Source organism: Oncorhynchus mykiss, chromosome 16 (assembly GCF_013265735.2).
Source record: "Oncorhynchus mykiss isolate Arlee chromosome 16, USDA_OmykA_1.1, whole genome shotgun sequence".
NCBI classification, from domain to species: domain Eukaryota; kingdom Metazoa; phylum Chordata; class Actinopteri; order Salmoniformes; family Salmonidae; genus Oncorhynchus; species Oncorhynchus mykiss.
This window is the reverse complement of record NC_048580.1, coordinates 35,467,888-35,489,318: the sequence shown is the minus strand read 5'-3', so window position 1 is coordinate 35,489,318 and position 21,431 is coordinate 35,467,888. Positions and strand designations below refer to the sequence as shown.

The following is a 21,431-nucleotide window of genomic DNA, read 5'->3' as shown; positions in this document are numbered from 1 at the left end:
ACTTTGTTGTCCTTAAGCCATTTTGCCACAACTTTGGAAGTATGCTTGGGGTCATTGTCCATTTGGAAGACCCATTTGCGACCAAGCTTTAACTTCCTGACTGATGTCTTGATGTTGCTTCAATATATCCACATAATTTTCCTAAATCAGGATGCCATCTATTTTGTGAAGTGCCCCAGTCCCTCCTGCAGCAAAACACCCCCACAACATGATGATACCACCCCTGTACTTCACGGTTGGGATGGTGTTCTTCGGCTTGCAAGCCTCCCTCTTTTTCCCTCCAAACATAACGATGGTCGTTATGGCCAAACAGTTCTATTTTTGTTTCGTGAGACCAGAGGACAGTTTTCCAAAAAGTACAATCTTTGTCCCGATGTGCAGTTGCAAACCGTAGTATGGCTTTTTTTATGGCGGTTTTGGAGCAGCGGCTTTTTCCTTGCTGAGCTGCCTTTCAGGTTATGTCGATATAGGACTCGTTTTACTGTGGAAAAAATACTTTTGTACCTGTTTCCTCCAGCATCTTCACAAGGTCTTTTACTGCTGTTCTGGGATTGATTTGCACTTTTCACACCAAAATACGTTCATCTCTAGGAGACAGAATGCGTATCCTTGCTGAGCGGAATGACGGCTGTGTGGTCCCATGGTGTTTAAACTTGCGTACTATTGTTTGTACAGATGAACGTGCTACCTTCAGGCATTTGAAAATTGCTCCCAAGGATGAACCAGACTTGTGGAGTTCCACAATTTTTTTTCTGAGGTCTTGACTGGTTTCTTTAGATTTTCCCATGATGTCAAGCAAAGAGGCATTGAGTTTGAAGGTAGGCCTTGAAATACATTCTCAGGTACACCTCCAATTGACTCAAATTATGTCAATCAGCATGTCAGAAGCTTCTAAAGCCATGACATAATTTTCTGGAGCTGTTTAAAGGCACAGCTGTTTAAAGGCACAGTCAACTTAGTGTGTGTACATTTCTGACCCACTGGAATTGTGATACAGTGAGTTATAAGAGAAATAATCTGTCTGTAAACAATTATTCGGAAAATTACTTGTGTCATGCAGAAAGTAGATGTCCTAACCGACAAACTATAGTTTGTTAACAAGAAATTTGTGGAGTGGTTGAAAAATGAGTTTTAATGACTCCAACCTAAGTGTATGTAAACTTCTGACTTCAACTGTAAAAGATGTTGAATAAGTCAAGGGGTCTGAATACTTTCCGAATGCACTGTATAATGGGCTGTTTTTGGATTGCGTGAACAACAACAGTAATCGTGTGATGGTGGGGATGCAGGGTTGTGTTCCAAACAAGTGTGCTTGCTCTAATTCCTCAAGGGCACAGCTAGGAGAGCTCAATAAATCACATTGTTGAAGACTCTTCTTTGAGTCATAAAAGTGCATGGGAATTACTTAGGAAAAGAGGACACTTAGAAGTGTGTGGCTACTTGGAGACACCAGTTAGCTCTCTCAGTCAAACCCTTGTAATTTATTTTTGTCTTATGTTGCACCTTCCCAACATTTTCCATTAATATTCTTATCGTGTTACTGAATGTATCCAGAGTATTTTCTGATTTCGTTGTCAACAAATTACATGATAAGAACAGTAAATGTAAAAGGCACATAAAATCAACTGTGTAATGTTTGGATTCAGTCTTGTGTCAGGGGAATTGTTGTGTCAACTTTGGTCTAATAATTTTCCATAATCTCCAAACTGTACCATGCTTATTTATCTGCTTTTCATATTTATTTTGTAAGAAACATGTCAATTTAGCCATGTCCATATAGGCCAATTCCCACGAGTGTAAAGGCTTAATTGCAAGGTAGTGGACCAAGATATTCCCCCTTCCTCAGTCTTGCTGCATCAGTTATTTTACTGCCTCCTCCAGGGCAACACTTAGATCTTACTTTGTTAGTTTCCTTTTTGCTGGCATTAGCTTGGTAAGTAACTTCTTAAAAGATTTGATATGATAAAAAAACTAAGCGGGGAAGTTGGTTTTAGGTCGAGCTCATTCACCAGAGAATTTGATATCCACATTTAAGCCCCTGTCATTCACACTTAGTTCAATCTTTAACTGCAATTATGAATACGTATCAAGTTGGATGCTGAGAAAAAGAAGGCTGACATGTTAAGGAGTTGTCTCATGTTTTACAAATTATTTTCAAGAATGTAACGGCTGTCGTCAGAATGAGACCAAAGCGCAGCATGGAAAGTGTTCAAAAAATGTTCAAAAAACACTGTGATGACAAAATGACAAAAGGTGAAAACGAAAGCGCACAGTTCTGTCAGGAAAAAACAGAAAATAACATCCCACCCAAACCCAAACGGAAAATGACAACTTATATATGATCCCCACTCAGAGACAACGATAGATAGCTGCCTCTGATTGGGAACCACACTAACATAGAAATAAGGAAACTAGAATGCCCACCCTAGTCACACCCTGACCTAACCAAAATAGAGAATAAAAACCTCTCTATGGCCAGGGCGTGACAAAGAAAGACTTCAAATCGAGGCGTCTTTGAGACCAGCCCTAATTATGTTGCAGCTGGTATCAAAATCCATCAGGACAGCATTTCCCAATGATCAAAGCTTTATGATTATTTGAATCAGCTTTGTAGTGCTATGCTAAAAACTAGACGTGCACCTCTTGGAGTTTGGCCAACCCTGCGTTAGAGTGATAATCATGGTCCTTCGAGCCGGACTGGCCAGAGGAGCTTTAATAATTGTCACTTCCTGTAAGAGCGAGGGGCGCGATTATGGTCCAAACCAGAGCCAGCCCAATCTCTCCGAGCGAGTGTCATCGATTCAACATGATCTGGTGTTTAACAGAGATTCATAAATTGATCAATTAATTCCTCAGAGGAATGTTATAGCAATGTTATTACAACACACAGACCAGCGCTGTATCACCCTGGGCTAATGATGCTGTTACTATTTACTGTAGCCTAGATCGGTCTTCATTCCTCTTCTGAAAGCTTGGGTCAATTTCCTCACGCCCCAATATTGGAGCAACCAAATCATATAGGGCCCTGTCTCTGGTAATACAATATTTGACCCCATTTTTGTCGATTTCCCCATTTTTCTCATTTGGTGCTTCCTTCTCTCAAGGAAGTTGATAATAGCCACTACACACACACACACACACAGCACTGTCATCAGACTCAGTTATAGTAGTGGAAAATGTTATTATCCCCAAAAGAAAAATGGTTTGGCAAATTAATCATAAAATCATGACATTGTTGCCCAGCCCTCCCCTTAAGAGTCCCAGTGGTCCTCATTGTGTTGCTTTACTGCTCCTGGACCAGGGCTACAGTGTCTCTGATCAAATCAAATTGTATTGGTCGCATACACAAGCGAAATGCTTGTGTTCCTAGCTTCAACAGTTCAGCAGTATCTAACAATACACAACAGTACACAGAAATCTAAAATAATAGAATTAAAAAACAGAAATAATTGGACGAGCATTGTCCGAGTCAGGAGTATATAAAAACAAAAATATGACATCTCCAGAATTCCACTTTTCCTGGCACCACTCCACCAGGGCCAGCTCCTCCCTGTAAGGCCATCTTGTCATTGTTGGCAATCAGGCCTAACACTTTTGTGTCGCCTGCAAACTTGATTGTTGAGTTGGAGGCGTGGCCACGCAGTCATGGGTAAACGAGGGAAGTACAGAACGAGGCTGAGGACGCATCTTTGTGGGGCCCCTGTGTTGAGGTTCAGTGTAGTGGAGGTGTTGTTGCCTACCTTCACCACCTGGGGGGGCAGCCTGTCAGGAAGTCCAGGATCCAGTTCCACAGGGCGGGGTTCAGACCCAGGACCCTGAGCTTAATGATGAGCTCGGAGGATACTATGGTGTTGAAGGCTGAGCTGTAGTCAATGATCAGTATTCTTACATACATTAGGTAAGATGGGATAGGGCAGTGTGTAGTGCGATGGCATCATCCGTAAATCTATTGGGGCAATATGTAAATTGTAGTGGGTCTAGGCTGTCGGTGAAGGTGACATGATCCTTAACTAGTCTCTCAAAGCACTTCATGATGACGGAAGTGTGCTACGGGGCGATAGTCATTTAGTTCAGTTACCTTAGCTTTCTTGGGAACAGATACAATGGTGGACATCTTGAAGCATATGGGGACAGCAGACTGAGATAGGAAGAGGTTGAATATGTCCATAAACACTCCAGCTAGCAGGTCTGCGCCTGCTCTGAGGATGCGGCTCGGGATGCCATCTGGGCTGGCAGCCTTTCAAGGGTTAACATGCTGTCCGCGGTGTGGCTGGTTTTCTCTTTATAATACATTATTTTTTGGAGTCCCTGCCACATACATCTTGTGTCTGAGCCGTTAAATTGCAACTCCACTTAGTCTCTGTACTAACGTTCTGCCTGTTTGATTGCCTTACGGAGGGCATAACTGGACTGTTTATAACCTACCATATTCCCAGTCACCTTGCTGTGGTTAAATGCAGTGGTCACAGTGGGAACAAAATCCCCCATACACTTCTTGATGAACTCAGTCACCTTGTCAGTGTACACGTCAATGTTATTCTAGAAGCAACCCGGAACATGTCCCAGTCCGCGTGATCAAAACAGTCTTGGTCAGAGCAGCATTGAATAAACCTTAGCACAGGTATTTCCTGTTTGAGTTTCTGCTTATAGGGAGGGAGGAGCGAAAGGGAGTTGCCGAAGGGAGTTGAGGGGAGAGCCTTGTAGCCATCCTGGAAGGGAGAGGATTTCTGCAGGCAATGTGTTGGTAAAACTTCGGTAGTGTTTTCCTCAGATTTGCTTTATTCAAATTCCCAGCTTTAATAAATGTCCCCCAGGTTATGCAGTTTCCAGTTTGCACATGGTCCAGTGTAGTTCTTTGAGAGCTGTCATGTATCGGCTAGAGGGGGAATTTACACGGCTGTGACGATAACCAAAGAAAATTCTAAGGAGGTAATGCGGTCGGCATTGATTGTGAGGTATTCTAGGTCGGTGAACAAAAGGACTTGAGTTCCTGTACGTTCCCACAATCACACCATGAGTAGTTAATCATGAAACATACCCCTCCGCCTTTCTTCTTCCCAGAGAGTTCTCTATCAGCACAATGTACTGAGAACCCAGCTGGCTGTATGGATGGGAACATAATATCCAGAGAGAGCCATGATTCTGTGATCACAGCTCCAGAGCCAAACTCATAATGTGTTCTATTTCCTGTGTTCATACTACCTAGAATGTAGTAATGCATTGGCTAGTATGCTAGTATGGACCATGGAAGGTAGCTAGACATGTTTTCCCATCTCCCGGGCAACAACTTACTCTGTTCAACACATCTCCCTGATCACTGAGGCTCTTGTCTATGCTGGACGATGCTATATAGTACATCACCCTGTAAGGTTCCTTGTGGGTCCTCCTTCCACCTCCCTCCGTCCGCTTATTGCACGCCCTTCCATTCTCTCCCCTGCTCCCTTAAAGTCCAGAGTCACTGGAGAACCCGTCGGAACAGAGGTGAGTGTCCTGGAGCCTGTAGCCAGCGCTGTCCAACCAATCGCTAGCATGCTGCCTCCCCACCCTTCTGCATCCCACCCCGACACAACCCCCCTCAGGTTGGCAGCCTAACTTCTCACTACTCAAGGGTCAGAAAGTGCCCCATAGAAACAGTATTGGAGAGCCACAGTTCAATACTCTCGGCCCCATTTAGAGAAGTATAATAGGGCCACACTACTCTGTACACTGGGACCCATAGAGAAATTATTGGAGGGCCAGACTTCTCTATACTTACCTATATACTGGGCCACGTATAGAGACAGTATTATATTGTAATTTGTTTATCTGGATCCCCATAAGCTGTTGCAATCGCACCCGGGTCTATTAAGACAGCAGAGCTCAGTCCCCAATCATATCTAGCCCTAGCAGCCAAACGAGCCATCCAACCTTGCAATCTCTATGCAATGTTTTCCTTACAAGTTTAGCAATGCTCTGTTTACTTCTCCCACCTAAAGGCAATGGGGTGCACAGCCCTTTTTCAGACTTATTCAAAAAGGAATAAAAGAAGCATAGAAGACGCTACTCCATAATATTAATCAAATCCAGTAAGTAAACCCCAAAGTAAGACAACTTGGTTGCATTTGAAATCATGTATTGTTTCACATCAAATTCTTAATTCAGTTAAATTCAAACGTTGTCCCTTCTTGGAAATGTATTATGCAACCAGGAGTCCGAGACATAATTAAGACTAGTCAGTATAGTATAAATACAGTATAATATATCCTTAGTCTGAGGACCTTATTCTTTCTGAAAATCCATCCTGTTGAGGATTTATTCAACCTCATAACCAGGCTGTTGAGGATTTATTGAACCTCCTACCCAGGCTGTTGAGGATTTATTGAACCTCATAACCCAGGCTGTTGAGGATTTATTGAACCTCCTACCCAGGCTGTTGAGGATTTATTGAACCTCATAACCCAGGCTGTTGAGGATTTATTGAACCTCCTACCCAGGCTGTTGAGGATTTATTGAACCTCCTACCCAGGCTGTTGAGGATTTATTGAACCTCCTACCCAGGCTGTTGAGGATTTATTGAACCTCCTACCCAGGCAAGGGGAAAGGAGTCCAAATATTGTATGTGTTTTGTTACTGTTTGTCTAAAGGATTTCTATGACTCTAAATTCATTAGTCATTCTGTTTTGTGCATTTGTGCTTGAGTGAATTTAAATGGTGTATTTTAGAAAGATTAGTTATGCTTTGGAAATCTCAAATCCAAATGTAGAAACGTTTCACTCCTTCCTCTCTGCTGGGTCGAATACTAAACATGCGTCAAGTTCGGTTGGCCATACCTGAACAGAAACTAAATGAAAAGCCTTAAAAAATTATTCCGTTTAAACAATCCGTCCAGTCTCTTCACCACCGTTAGCTCATTAGCAGTAGCACCACTTTTGGCCGGCCCAATGAGAGGATCAAATCAACTTTATTTATACGTAGTCAAGGGTCATTTTCTCTTTTCTTCCTTTTCTCCTCTCCTTCTGCCCGTTTGTGGATAACCCCCTGTGCTCCCATAAGACTCTGTCTGTTTGCTGAGCAGACTCGTGTCGTGTACATGTCATGTCTGTCTTGTGTGATCTGGGTTTTGTGTTGTGTTGTGTGCTCTCTGTTCTGTGTTGTGTGCTCTCTGTTCTGTGTTGTGTGCTCTCTGTTCTGTGTTGTGTGCTCTCTGTTCTGTGTTGTGTTGTGTGCTCTCTGTTCTGTGTTGTGTTGTGTGCTCTCTGTTCTGTGTTGTGTTGTGTGCTCTCTGTTCTGTGTGCTTTGCCTGTTTGTCAAAAAAAAAAGTTGTTGTACCTTGTCGACTTCACAGTACATTACAGCGATACCGATTAGTGACACACACACCACAAACACATAGGCATGATTCTCTTGATATCCATCTCTTGAAGGAAACAATGGAGAATAAAGGAGCTGTTTAAAAATAGCTTCCTTTCTGGAGTCTTTTTGTTTGAGGTCTGTACCAAATGGAGCTGTGTGCATGTGTGCATACATGGATGTGTGTGTGTGTGTGTGTGTGTGTGTGTGTGTATATATATGCAAACCACCACACCAGCTAGGCTCTGAGCAGCAGCCCACTCACAGAGTAGAGACAGCTGTGGCAGTGAGATGCAGCGCTCCCCATAGGAAGGCCCAGGATGTCCCAGTCTCCACCCCTCTCCCCAGCTCCCTGACTCCCCCGCAGCACAGGCAGTCCAGAGACTGAGATCAAACAGCACCGAACCCCCCAGAATCCTGCCTCAGTCCCCCGCCTCAACAACCACCACCTAACGAGAGACAGAGAGAGAGAGAGAGAGAGAGAGAGAGAGAGAGAGAGAGAGAGAGAGAGAGAGAGAGAGAGAGAGAGAGAAAGAGAGAGAGAGAGAGAGAGAGAGAGAGAGAGAGAGAGAGAGAGAGAGAGAGAGAGAGAGAGAGAGAGAGAGAGAGAGAGAGAGAGAGAGAGAGAGCGAGAGAGAGAGAGAGAGAGAGAGAGAGAGAGAGAGAGAGAGAGAGAGAGAGAGAGAGAGAGAGAGAGAGAGAGAGAGAGAGAGAGAGAGAGAGAGAGAGCCTGAGAGGTTTCTCACATGACCCTCTCAAGTGCTTTCAGATCAGTTGTCATGAAGGAAGCTAGACAAGGAATTAGGAAACCAGTGAAGTGTATTGGGACACAGCCATCACTGGTAACCATTTAGAATGCATCCCATCACTATCAACCTTGAATCACCTCTCTGGGGTTCATACGTACAAGCAACACAGCCAGTATGCAAACGTTGACTACTTCACAGTTCACAATCACCTCACTTACTCTGCTCTCCAATAATATAAGTCATTCTAAATCTCCTCCCCCTGCCCTGCAGTGAGAAGGCCCTGCTAGTGAACAAATTTGAGCTGAGCATCAAGACGGAGGCCACACAGGGCCTGGTGCTGTGGAGCGGCAAGGGCGTGGAGCGCTCTGACTATATCGCCCTGGCCATTGTGGATGGCCGCGTGCAGATGACCTATGACCTGGGCTCCAAGCCTGTGGTGCTTCACTCGACGGTGCGCGTCAACACTAACAGTTGGATCTGCGTCAAGGCCAGCAGGTAAGGCGACGGCTAACGGGACATTCAACAGGATAGCTTGTATTTGTGATTTTGCTTTAGCGTAAATCCTAACTTCAACTTGACTAACTTTGACTTGGGTGGAAGTTAGGATTTAGCCCTAAGTGAATATTTATATTAGTGATATCGGATGCACTCACTCTCTCCCCCTTCGCTCAATCACCTGCTAAGCACATAGCCATCTGACTTGATTTTTACTACAAGCCAGTAAACAACTCCCTCTTTCTCTCCCTATCTCCCACCTCTCCCTCTACCTTCCCCCTTTCTGCCCCCTCCTCTCTCAGAGCACGTAGGGACGGATCTCTCCAGGTGGGCAACGAGGCAGCAGTCACGGGATCGTCGCCCCTGACAGCCACTCAGCTGGACACAGACGGAGCTCTCTGGTTGGGTAGGTGGATTAATAAGCCCGCAACAGGTCTTAGGTTTAACACACAGTGAAACAGACACACAGAGGCAGACACAGGTGTACAAACATACACACACCCAGATGGGAATGCACACATGCAGACACACGACAGACAGACAAATCAAATAAATGTTTATTTGTCGCATGCGCCCTTAACCAACAATGCAGTTTTAAGGAAACAAAGTGTTAAGTAAAAAATAGATACAGTTGAAGTCGGAAGTTTACATACACTTAGGTTGGAGTCATTAAAACTAGTTTTTCAACCATTCCACAAATTTCTTGTTAACAAACTACAGTTGTGGCAAGTCGGTTAGGACACCTACTTTGTGCATGACATAAGTAATTTTTCCAACAATTGTATACGGACAGATTATTTCACGTATAATTCACTGTATCACAATTCCAGTGAGTCAGAAGTTTACATACACTAAGGTGACTGTGCCTTTAAACAGCTTGGAAAATTCCAGAAAATGATGTCATGGCTTTAGAAGCTTCTGATAGGCTAATTGACATCATTTGAGTCAATTGGAGGTGTACATGTGAATGTATTTCAAGGCCTACCCTCAAACTCAGTGCCTCTTTGCTTGACATCATGGGAAAATCAAAAGTATCTATATCCGCAGTAAAACGAGTCCCATATCGACATAACCTGAAAGACCGCTCAGCAAGGAAGAAGCCACTGCTCCAAAACTGCTATAAAAAAGCCAGACTACGGTTTGCAACTGCACATTGGGACAAAGATTGTACTTTTTGGAGAAATGTCCTCTGGTCTGATGAAATGAAAATAGAACTGTTTGGCCATAATGACCATTGCTATGTTTGGAGGAAAAAGGAGGAGGCTTGCAAGTTGAAGGACACCATCCTAACCATGAAGCACAGGGGTGGCAGCATCATGTTGTGGGGGTGCTTTGCTGCAGGAGGGACTGGTGGACTTCACAAAATAATGAAGAGGGGAAATTATGTGGATATATTGAAGCAACATCTCAAGACATCAGTCAGGAAGTTAAAGCTTGGTTGCAAATGGGTCTTCCAAATGGACAATGACCCCAAGCATACTTCCAAAGTTGTGGCAAAATAGCTGAAGGACAACAGAGTCAAGGTATTGGAGTGGCCATCACAAAGCCCTGACCTCAATCCTATAGAACATTTGTGGGCAGAACTGAAAGTGTGCGAACAAGGAGGCCTACAAACCTGCCTCAGTTACACCAGCTCTGTCAGGAGGAATGGGCCAAAATTCATCCACATTACTGTGGGAAGCTTGTGGAAGGCTACCTGAAACATTTGACCCAGGTTAAACAATTTAAAGGCAATGCTACCAAATACTATTTGAGTGTATGTAAACTGACCCACTGGGAATGTGATAAAAGAAATAAAAGCTGAAATAAATCACTCTACTATTATTCTGACATTTCATATTCTTAAAATAAAGTGGTGATCCTAACTGACCAAAGACAGGGAATTTTTGCTAGGATTAAATGTCAGGAATTGTGAAAAACTGAGTTTAAATGTATTTGGCTAAGGTGTATGTAAACTTCCAAATTCAACTGTAAATAGAAAAATAAAAGTAACAAATAATTACACAGCAGCAGTAAAATAACAATAGCGAGGCTATATACAGGGGGTACCGGTACAGAGTCAATGTGCGGGGGCACCGGTTAGTCAAGGTAATGGAGGTAATATGTTCATGTAGGTAGAGTTAAAGTGACAATGCATAGATAATAAACAGAGCAGCAGCATAAAAGATAGGGGGCAATGCAAATCGTCTGGGAAGCCCTTTGATTTGCTGTTCAGGAGCCTTATGGCTTTGGGGTAGAAGCTGTTGAGAATACTTTTGGACTTAGACTCTGTGCTCTGGTACTGCTTGCCATGCAGCAGCAGAGAGAACACTCTATGACTAGAGGGCTGGAGTCTTTGAAAATGTTTAGGGCCATCCTCTGACACCGCCTGGTTTAGAGGTCCTGGATGGAAAGAAGCTTGGCCCCAGTGATATACTAGACCAATCACACTACCCTCTGTAGTGCCTTGCGCTCGGAGGCCGAGCAGTTGCCATACCAGGTGATCAGGGCTGCCACTGTTGTGTCATCGGAAAACATGATGATGGTGTTGGAGTCGTGCCTGGCCATGCAGTCATGAGTCCTCCATACATCAATCCGTCAGACACTAAAATGTTGTTTTTAGAAACAGCAAGTGAGTAAACGCTGATAATACTTGGTCTAACTTCCCTCTGATAGTGTAACGGACATGGACTAGTGACCAAGGTACTGTTGAGCAACACATAGGGTTAACCTGAAATTTGACACACACAGTACATTTCCATCTGTAACAATGGTAGGTGTGTGCCAGAAATGAGGAATGCGCTCACTATGCATTGCAGTGGATGTGAGAGAACTCGCTGGCATGAAAATAATTGGTCATAAATGTAAGATGACGGTCTGGAAAGAGTGTCCAACTCTATTCTGGTATTGATTTGAGAAATGAAAAGCAATCTGACTAAACTCAAAAGTTTTCTTTTCTCTGGAATTTGAAACGACCAAAGAAGTCTGCCTGTTATCTTTTTGAGTTCCATTTGACCTGAACTTCGCTCAGCGAAATGGCTTTTGAAGTAGCACACGCTGATAGATTGAATATTCTGGGGAAATGGCGCTGGTAGAATTTTTTTTCCTTGAAATGCATTTGGTCGTGTAAGGTGTTGGGAAGGTATGTGTGGGTGTTTTGAGTTAGGAGAGCCAGCAGGTGGAAGGACACACATAATCCCTCTCTTTCTCACACACACACGCACACACACACTGACACACCACACATACACACCGCTGCGGTTCCAAACAGGTGCCGAGCACGCCCCACAGCTAGAATACATTATCCTTTCAGCAGGCCTCACATCAAGCAGCTCCTCGCTTTTAAATCCTTCTCTTTCACTGCTCATCATTAATTAATCTTTTACTCGCATAAAATTAGCCCTGTCGATCCCCGATTCAGAGGCACGCAATCCGATTAGAGGGGACAGAGAGAAGGGGGAAAGAGCTTGACGGAAAGGCCAACTCGGGGCAGCAGATGAAACAGGGACAAAAGCAGGAGAGGGAAGAGAAAGGAAATAAGTGGAAAATAGTGTCTTTGAGAGGGAAAGAGATATAGGCAAAGAGTGTGTGAAAGTGTTTGATAGAGAATGAGAAACAGAAAACGAGAGAAAGATAAATCCAGGTGAATTATCAGAAGACGGGCTCCCCTTGGAATGAATGAGAGACAGAAAACGAGAGAAAGATAAATCCAGGTGAATCTATCAGAAGACGGGCTCCCCTTGGAGTGAATGGTGATTTCTAGTGACTGTACTGCTCGAGCAGGCCTCCAGAAAGGACCACCTGTTTGATATGCAGTTCGTTCCTGTTCACCAGAGCTACATGTCTCTCTCTCATCATCTACTGCCAGTGTCAACATCACACAGTACTTTACAGCAGTTAGTTATCCTTTGTGGCAGGACACATGCTGCTTTATGGGAGATGCAAGGACGTGACCTCAATCTGTGGGAGTGCTGGGGTGCATGCATTTGTTGTGTGTCTGTCCATGCACCTCAGACACTGTTCTAAAGCGCCCTCCTTCTCTTCCCTTCTCTCTCTCTCGTTCTGTCTCCAGGTGGCTTGGAGGAGTTGATGGTGGCCCACAGGCTGCCTAAGGCCTACAGCACGGGCTTCGTTGGCTGTGTAAAGAATGTGGTGGTGGACGGCATGGGGCTTCACCTGGTGGAGGACGCCCTCAATAGCCCAAAAATATTACACTGTTCTGCCGCTGAGGACAAAAAATAGCCTGGCTAAACCACCCCCTTCATAAACTACATGTCTAATGCTGTAATTAAGTTCTATTTTTGTATAATTGTCATCGCTTTTTATATTGGAAAAAAATAATACATCGTTTAAATTTGTTTTATTTTGTTTTGTTATACTGTATTTTTTTTGTTTGTTTATCTACGCCTCCCGTTCATTCATTATCCCCCTCCTGAAAGGCCGGTGTAAATACCTTGCGTATATGCGTACATTTGTGTGGCGTTGCAAGACAAGCGAAAGTTGCATTAATTGTATTTGTTATTTTCAAACAAACGCGCATTGCTTGAACACTGGTGAACCACATTGGTCCTCTCTATTATTGCCTCGTCTTGGTGTCATATCAGTCACTACCACCCAACACAGCCTATAGACATAACCCTAACTCTACATACAAACATTCCCGTGTGAGGCAAATGCAGTAGACATACTGCAGATACCTGTGTCATGTTCATTAGAGCACACTGTTACAAAATGTTTTACAACATTTTGCAACGAAAACAAGCCTGTCTTATTGGTGCCTCATGAACACAACTCTGGTTTCATAGAACCCTCTGCTTGCCCCTGATAGGACACAAGTTTATTCCATATTAGTTAAGACTGAGTTTCGGAAACCGCCTGATCAAACTCTTCTAACTCCTCATACAGCGCAAATACTCTCAGTTGGCTCTGAACCAATGACTAAGTCTCATTTTTGAACAAAGACGAAGTGCCATGCATTCCAGAACAACTTACATATCATAATTTCAAAACATCCATTAATCAAGAAATGTAATAATAATTTACATAAATAAATGTAATAAATATAGAGTATATAAATACCTGAGACTGTGAATATGTAAGATTGGTTCTCTTCTCATGTATTGTGCTTCTCATGTATTGTGCATATTCTATTTTGCAATCAGTAAAGCTAACAATGACCACTAGTTGCATGCGGTTTCTGCGATGTTGATTTTGTTTTGTTTTAGTTTTGCCAGATCTTTTCATTTTCTGAGGCGAACGTGTCAGCGGTCAAGTGGATTATTTTACTCTCACCTGATTTCACTGAGCTTGTAGAACTATTTCATTTGGCTGGGTCCTTTTTTGATGGTGTAAGAGAACAAGTTGTTGTTTTTACCACATCTGGCCTGATGGAGGAGCTGTAAGATAAGGCTAAATAGAGGAAGAGGAGAGATGTCATACCAGGTGGGCAGTGGGACCCTTCAATGCTCAGTCATGGAATGTTCAGTCATCAATAAAATTCTTCAATCTTTCAAACTTCAGAGTAAAAAAAAATGTCTCAAATTGAAAGGAAAACTGGTTTATACTCTTGCATTAAAATAACATAAACTCTTGCTGTTGGAAAGGGGATAATGTGATAAGTTGGGATATTGGGCGGCAAAATGTAAAGAAAAATCGCAAACATAATTGCAATTGCAAATAAACATACTAATACATGGGTTTGTATTAAGATGAATTCTGCAACATCCAAAAACTGGCATAAACCCACTCTGTTTTGATACATAAGATACTTGGCAATATTGTTCACTTCATATTTCCCCCTTCTGAAACAAAGGCGGCCATTTTGTACGTGTAAATTTAGCATTGTGTAAAACTGTGGAGGTTATGTTTTTAGTACTATACACTGGAACCAAGAAGTCTGACTTGTCTGTTCACTACACACAATAATTATGTTCTTATGTCAATGGGGAAGGAAAGGGAAGGGGAAGAGCATTGAAGCATATGACTTTTGAGTCAAATCAAGGACTAGTTTCCAAAGCTAAGACCAGTAACCGTGTGTGCTTATGTATGGTCTACACCACTGCATTTCTATGTTGTATTACTGTTGAATTGGACCTATTCCAGTAGTTGTGGAATGTGTCCTGTGTTATTGACACTCAGAAGTGACACTGGCTCAAGAGTAAGACGGGCACAATCTAATGTCGGGGTAGTTGCAACTGTCTATGAATTGCCTTAAAACAGTTCAACGGCTCACCGGTTGACAAAGTCATTGTGCTCTTATTTTAGCCAGCATCCTAGCCTCATCAACCCCATGGTGTAAATTAATATGTAATAATTAAATTCATAATAATACTCATACAAGTCATCGGAGAGCCTCAAAAATGTCTGCCTCTGGCTTTTACAGAAAAGGTACTATTTACTGTTTGAATCTATTTTCTGTTCCTTTATGTCTTCATGTGGATTCCCCTATCGACTGGCCTCTAAACTACTGTTTGATTTAGACGCTCCTGAAGGGCAGTGCACCGAGTAAGAGTGGCATGACCTGACCATTACTAACTTTATTACCTTTGTCTTTTGTTCCTACCACCATGAAATAAAATGTCAAACAGACCTGACTCTGTCGCCTGTCTCCGTGGAATCCATCTCCTTCCGTCGAAACAACATAAGGATTACTTAACGGCTTCATAAGCAATGCATAACGGCATTATAAGCACTACCTAAACATTGATCGACGCTTACTGCACACGGTATGTCAATAACATAAATTTTACTCATGCTTATTAAAGTGTTAATGACTCCTAACAAACCTTATGTAGTTACTCTTGGATGGTTGAATTATAAATATAAATTAGGAGTTGTCTGTGCAGTATGAACTGGGGCCTTTATAATTCAAGCCATAGCTTAATGAGAACTCGTGTAGGGCACACATCTAACATACGAGTACCTCCACAGATAACTATGAGTTCAGGACTAATGTAAAGCTGGAATGTCAACATGTGCTTTGGGTGAGAAAATTAGATGGACAGGCAGGCAGTAATGCCAATCTCATTATTATTCTGAGTTCAACTCAAGTGGGATTTTGGACTGGCATCAGAGTGTAAAGCCTCCAGCCAGCTAAGCACATTTCAAGATTTGTTATTTTTAACAGGGAATACATTATGAAATTATTATTTTTACAAAGGTCAAAGGAGATTTATGAATTATGCAACAATGCCGGGCCTTCAGTAGATATCCTGAGCAGCAGAAGAGAGATGGAGTGGGGGGAAAAGTGCCTGGAGATGTGTGGGGGGAAAAGCAATTTCATCCATGAGCCTTTCTCATGACATAACTGCACAAATAAAAACAGACTGTGTTTGATTTCTGCGGTCCAACGTGAAGTAATGATGAAATTATCCGAGCTCTGATAAGAGGGATCTTTTCTCTTTGGGAGGGGGGTTTCTAGCTAGGCCACCACACACCTTTCTGTCAATGGCAACCTGGATGTCACATAGCAATAAATCTGCTAATTCCATTGTAGTCCATTTTAGTGGATCTATCAGTTTAACTGTGAGTGAGGGAAGGACAGTGGAAATGGGTAAAGGAAACCATTTCAAAGTATTTGGACCCAGCCTTGGTCTGCACAACAGTGTCCTCTCTATACATTCTCAACATTCTGTTAGTAAACTCAACCTCAAACATGTCCACGGCATATTCAAATCAAGTTTATTTATAAAGCCCTTCTTACATCAGCTGATGTCACAAAGTGCTGTACAGAAACCCAGCCTAAAACTCCAAACAGCAAGCAATGCAGGTGTAGAAGCACAGTGGCTAGGAAAAACTCCCTAGAAAGGCCAGAACCTAGGAAGAAACCTAGAGAGGAACCAGGCTATGAGGGGTGGCGAGTCCTCTTCTGGCTGTGTCGCATGGAGATTATAACAGAACATGGCCAAGATGTTCAAATTTTCCAGCAGGGTCAAATAATACAATTCACAGTGGTTGTCGAGGGTGCAACAGGTAAGCACCTCAGAAGTAAATGTTAGTTGGCTTTTCATAGCTGATCATTCAGACTATCTCTACCACTCCTGCTGTCTCTAGAGAGTTGAAAACAGCACGTCCGGAGAACAGGTCAGGGTTCCACAGCCAGAGGCAGAACAGTTGAAACTGGAGCAGCAGCACGGCCAGGTGGACTGGGGACAGCAAGGAGTCATCAGGCCAGGTAGTCCTGAGGCATGGTCCTAGGGCTCAGGTCCTCCGAGAATATTCTGTTAATTGAAAATGCAACAAACCTTTCTCCATGGCTCTCAAGTTATCTATTTTGGCTTTAAGACCCGTCCCTAGAATTCCCTAAAAGAGCAATGACATATCAATTACATTTGAATTCAACAGAACTCCCACTGTGTTGTGTTACTGGTGCGGTATAGAGTACCACAGTATGAATTATAATACCCGTAAAACCTAGGGGTCAAATGGTTCCAATCGTTTCACCATTCATTTTTCCATAGGGGATTCTAGGAACACTTTAAATAAGGGCTGTGTTTCATATCGACTTACCCTGGCATGACGTTTTGATATTTGCCTGTATTTACAACCCCAAAAATGAAATGCTAATTTGCTGTTAATGAGGCTATCATACATGAGGCTATCAAACTACAGATGCCTGTCTCAAGCTTTACGTCACTCACTAAGCCATGATGATCTGGATGAGTCTGTCGAATCAAGGTGAAGGTAAGAATCTCTGGATTAAAGAGCTGAATTATCTGTTAGCTAAATTTAGTAATTAATAAATTGCCTATATTTATTTAAATTCACAATTCTGTGAACTGTCTTGGGCAAGTTTTTAATTTACTGTATTTAATACATGTTATTAAGCCAGCTAGCTCATGGTTAGCTGGTTAACAATATTAGTCTGGCTAGATAGCTACATTAGCTGTCTGTCTAGCCATTTAAATGCATGAAAAAATGAGTTTAGCTTTCTTTGGCTTTTATAAACCAACAAGGCAGCTTGCTAGTTAACTCGTTTGCTAACTTAGATGGTGAGCAAGGCGTCCTTGATAATGTTTGTATCTGTGGGTGAGGGGTGGGTCGCCTACTTCAATTCTACTTGACTTGTACAGTAGCTACCCTAGAATTATTTGGATTATTTGGATTAGCATCCTCTCTTGAGTCAACAGTGCTTTACTTTACTGTGTTTTCTGTTACCCTCTTAACAGCAGATCATTAGTAGAGCTAGCAGGCAATATTGATGCAGGAAAAATACAATCAATACAGATACATCACATTATTATTGTGGATGATATTATATCAATACTTAGACTCCAAGTATCGATGTGTAATTTTTTAAATAAAAACTAAGTTAGCCAAAATAGTGAGCCAACATGTTTTTAGCACTTATTTCCCTGACTGATCAGAACTCCTTTTCTCATGTTCTCTCTTGTCTCTCTGCAGCAGACACGTACTGAGCAATATGCTTGGAATGTCAAACCGCAATAAAATCACAGTATCGAATCGCAATACATATCGAATTGTGAGAATCAGGCCTCCCGAGTGGCGCAGCGGTCTACGGTACTGCATCGCAGTCCTAGCTGCGTCACTACAGATCCTGGTTCGATCCCAGGCTGTGTCGCAGCCGGCTGCGAAAGGGAGACCCATGACGAGGCGCACAATTAGCCCAGAGTCATCTGAGTTAGGTGAGGGTTAGGCTGGCCGGGTTGTTCTTCTCCCATTGTGCTCAAGCAACTCCTGTGGCAGGCCAGGCACAATGCACACTGACATGGTCGCCAGGTGTACAGTGTTTCTTCCAACACATTGGAGTGTCTTGCTTCCGGGCTAAGCGAGCATTGTGTCAAGAAGCAGTGCGGCTTGGCGGGGTAGTGTTTCGGATAATGCACGGCTCTTGAACTTCGTCTCTCCCGAGTCTGTATGGGAGTTGCAGCGATGGGACAAGACTGTAACTACCAATTGGCCATCACGAAATTGGTGAGAAGAAGGGGTAAAACAATTACATCGAAACAATATATATGAATACAATTTTGAAAAAAAGGTTGGTGAGAATCACAATACAGTGGTAAGAAAAAGTATGTGAACCCTTTGGAATTATCTGAATTTCTGCATAAATTTGTCATAAAATAGATCTGATCTTCATCTAAGTCACAACAATAGACAAACTCAGTGGGCTTAAACTAATAACACACAAAGTATTGTATTTTTCTTGTTTATATTGAATACATAATTTCAACATTCACAGCGTAGGTTGGAAAAAGTATGTGAACCCCTAGGCTAATGACTTCTCCAAAAGATAATTGGAGTCAAGAGTCAGCTAACCTGGAGTCCAATCAATAGACAAACACAGTGTGCTTAAACTAATAACACACAAAGTATTGTATTTTTCTTGTCTATATTGAATACATCATTTAAACATTCACAGCGTAGGTTGGAAAAAGTATGTGAACCCCTAATGACTTCTCCAAAAGCTAATTGTCAGTCAGCTAACCTGGAGTACAATCATTGAGACGAGATTGGAGATGTTGGTTAGAGCTGCCCTGCCCTATGAAAAACACTCACAAAATGTGAGTTTGCTATTCACAAGAAGCATTGACTGAAGTGAACCATGCCTCGAACAAAAGAGATCTCAGAAGACCCAAGATTAAGAATTGTTGACTTGCATAAAGCTGAAAAGGGTTGCAAAGTATCTCTAAAAGCCTTGATGTTCATCAGTACATGGTTGTTGAGTTGTTTGGAAGGAAGGAACACACAACACTATGTGTGGAGAAAAAAAGGCACAGCACACCAACATCAAAACCTCATCCCAACTGTAAAGTATGGTGAAGGGATCATCATGGTTTGGAGCCGCTTTGCTGCCTCAGGGCCTGGACAGCTTGCTATCGTCGACGGAAAAATGAATTCCCAAGTTTATCAAGACAATTTGCAGGAGAATGTAAGGCTGTCTGTCTGCCAATTGAAGATCAACAGGAGTTGGGTGAGGCAACAGGACAACGACCCAAAACACAGAAGTAAATCAACAACAGAATGGCTTCAACAGAAGAAAATACGGCTTCTGGAGTGGCCCAGTCCTGGCCCAGTCCTGACCTCAACGCGATTGTGATGCTGTGGCATGACCTCAAGAGAGCGGTTCACACCCAATATCCCAAGAATATTGCTGAAGGCAAATTGTAAAGAGGAATGGTCCAAAATTCCTCCTGAACATTGTGCAGGTCTGATCCACAACTACAGAAAATGTTTGGTTGAGGTTATTGCTGTCAATGGAGGGTTAACCAGTTATTAAAACCAAGGGTTCACATACTTTTCAAACCCTGCACTGTGAATGTTTACACGGTGTGTTCAATAAAGATATGGAAAAATGTAATTGTTTGTGTTATTAGTTTAAGCATACTGTATTGTTGTGACTTAGATGAAGATGACTTAGATGAAGATCAGATCAAATGTTTTGACAAATTTATGCAGAAGTCCAGGTAATTCCAAAGGGTTCACATACTTTTTCTTGCCACTCTGCATATCGTATCGCTATCTAAGTATCTTGATAATATCGTATCGTGAGATCCCTGGAAATTCCCAGCCCTAGTAGGCAAGGTTATGAAACCTTATTTAGTCCTACATGCTATGGTGGGTTTTAAATTAGTTGGTATTCACGTTTGTTTTTTGAGTTAGAATTACTGTCATATTATTGATGCCAAATTGCAAACCTTATTTGCACCTTCTCTGTTCCAGAACCAATGGGTGTGCCTGAGTCTTATCACCTCTCAACTAGATAAACTGTTGCAACCTGGAAGACTTTTCTCATGCTTTGGTCTGTTTGGCAGGAAGTCCTGATGAGCAGGAGTCCGTGAAAGGTTTTGTCCCAGCCCAGCTCTAACACCTGATCAACATAATCCATTGACCATAACATTGACCATAATCAACATAACAAATTACGGCAATAGGCTACGGTTTGTAATCAGGTATGATCTGGGTTGGAACAAAAAGCTAATACTGTCTCCTGCCATTCAGATCTGGTGCTGTCCACTATTTTAAGTAATTCTGCACAATGGTATACATACCACATGCTCCACTCTCAAGTTGAAGTTGAACTTGTTGACTGATGCAAAGGCTACTAAGAAGAACGGAGCAGGTGCGGACCAGAAGACTGCAGCCAAGGCAGCGCTGGTCCACACTTGCCTTGTCTGTCGGGTGTGGTGTATTGGCTGGTACTGTATGTACCATTAGGTTCCTTTCCATTTGTAAGCTATTGTACTGGCCTTTGTGGAATAGTCTTTCGTATGTGTAGAACATAAAATGGGGTGCTGGAGTGTGTAGAAATTTGTATTGATTTGTTCACCATTTGTGTCATTTTTTTATTCAGTCTAAGCCACAGATGAACTTCCTCCATTTTGTACTTGACCTTTATAGATGCAGACCCAAATACATTCAAACAGCACTTTGAGAGCAAACATCCCAAGTCTCCAATGGTCCCAGTACTGGTTGATGTACAGTGACCACACACACTCAAATGGACCTACAGCTGGGGTAAGATTCTTCCATCATTAACACACGTAAACCACCATGTTATCAACAAAATGCTGACCTCAATGATTAAGTTGTATTATGTATGGTTCAATCTGTGGAAATGCTGTGATCACTCATCGTCTTTAACGTTGTGATTCACAGACACTCGATGACCACGATTTGAATGACGTCGAGGGACACACACTGAGGCCCCGAGTATGACTGGACATGGGCCGGATATTTGTGACAACAGCATAAAAGGGGTGCAGAAGCACTCCAGCACCCCATTTTATGTTTATGTTAATTTCATGGCCAACCATCCCTCCAGCTGCCCCTTATTCCACACTTTGCCTTTTACATCTCATGCTCCCTCAACTTCGGACACTTCTCCATCTTATCTCTATAAACCCACCCTACCTTCAC

General features: G+C 42.6%; 1 protein-coding gene across 10 annotated transcripts in view; it reads left to right on the top strand.

The window, feature by feature from the left end:
* Positions 1-15,145, top strand: part of LOC110491868 (agrin) — a 519,837-nt gene extending 504,692 nt beyond the window's left edge. For 6 of the 10 annotated variants that reach the window (XM_036946758.1, XM_036946756.1, XM_036946757.1 and 3 more), the window contains 4 exons: positions 5,449-5,481; positions 8,349-8,573; positions 8,876-8,979; positions 12,625-15,145. In XM_036946758.1, the coding sequence (XP_036802653.1) occupies positions 5,449-5,481; positions 8,349-8,573; positions 8,876-8,979; positions 12,625-12,794 (532 nt within the window). In that variant the 3' untranslated portion in view covers positions 12,795-15,145. The remainder of the gene's footprint in view (positions 1-5,448; positions 5,482-8,348; positions 8,574-8,875; positions 8,980-12,624) is intronic. The other 4 variants (XM_036946760.1, XM_036946761.1, XM_036946765.1 and 1 more) reach the window with 1 other exon arrangement.
* Positions 15,146-21,431: the final 6,286 nt, after the last annotated feature.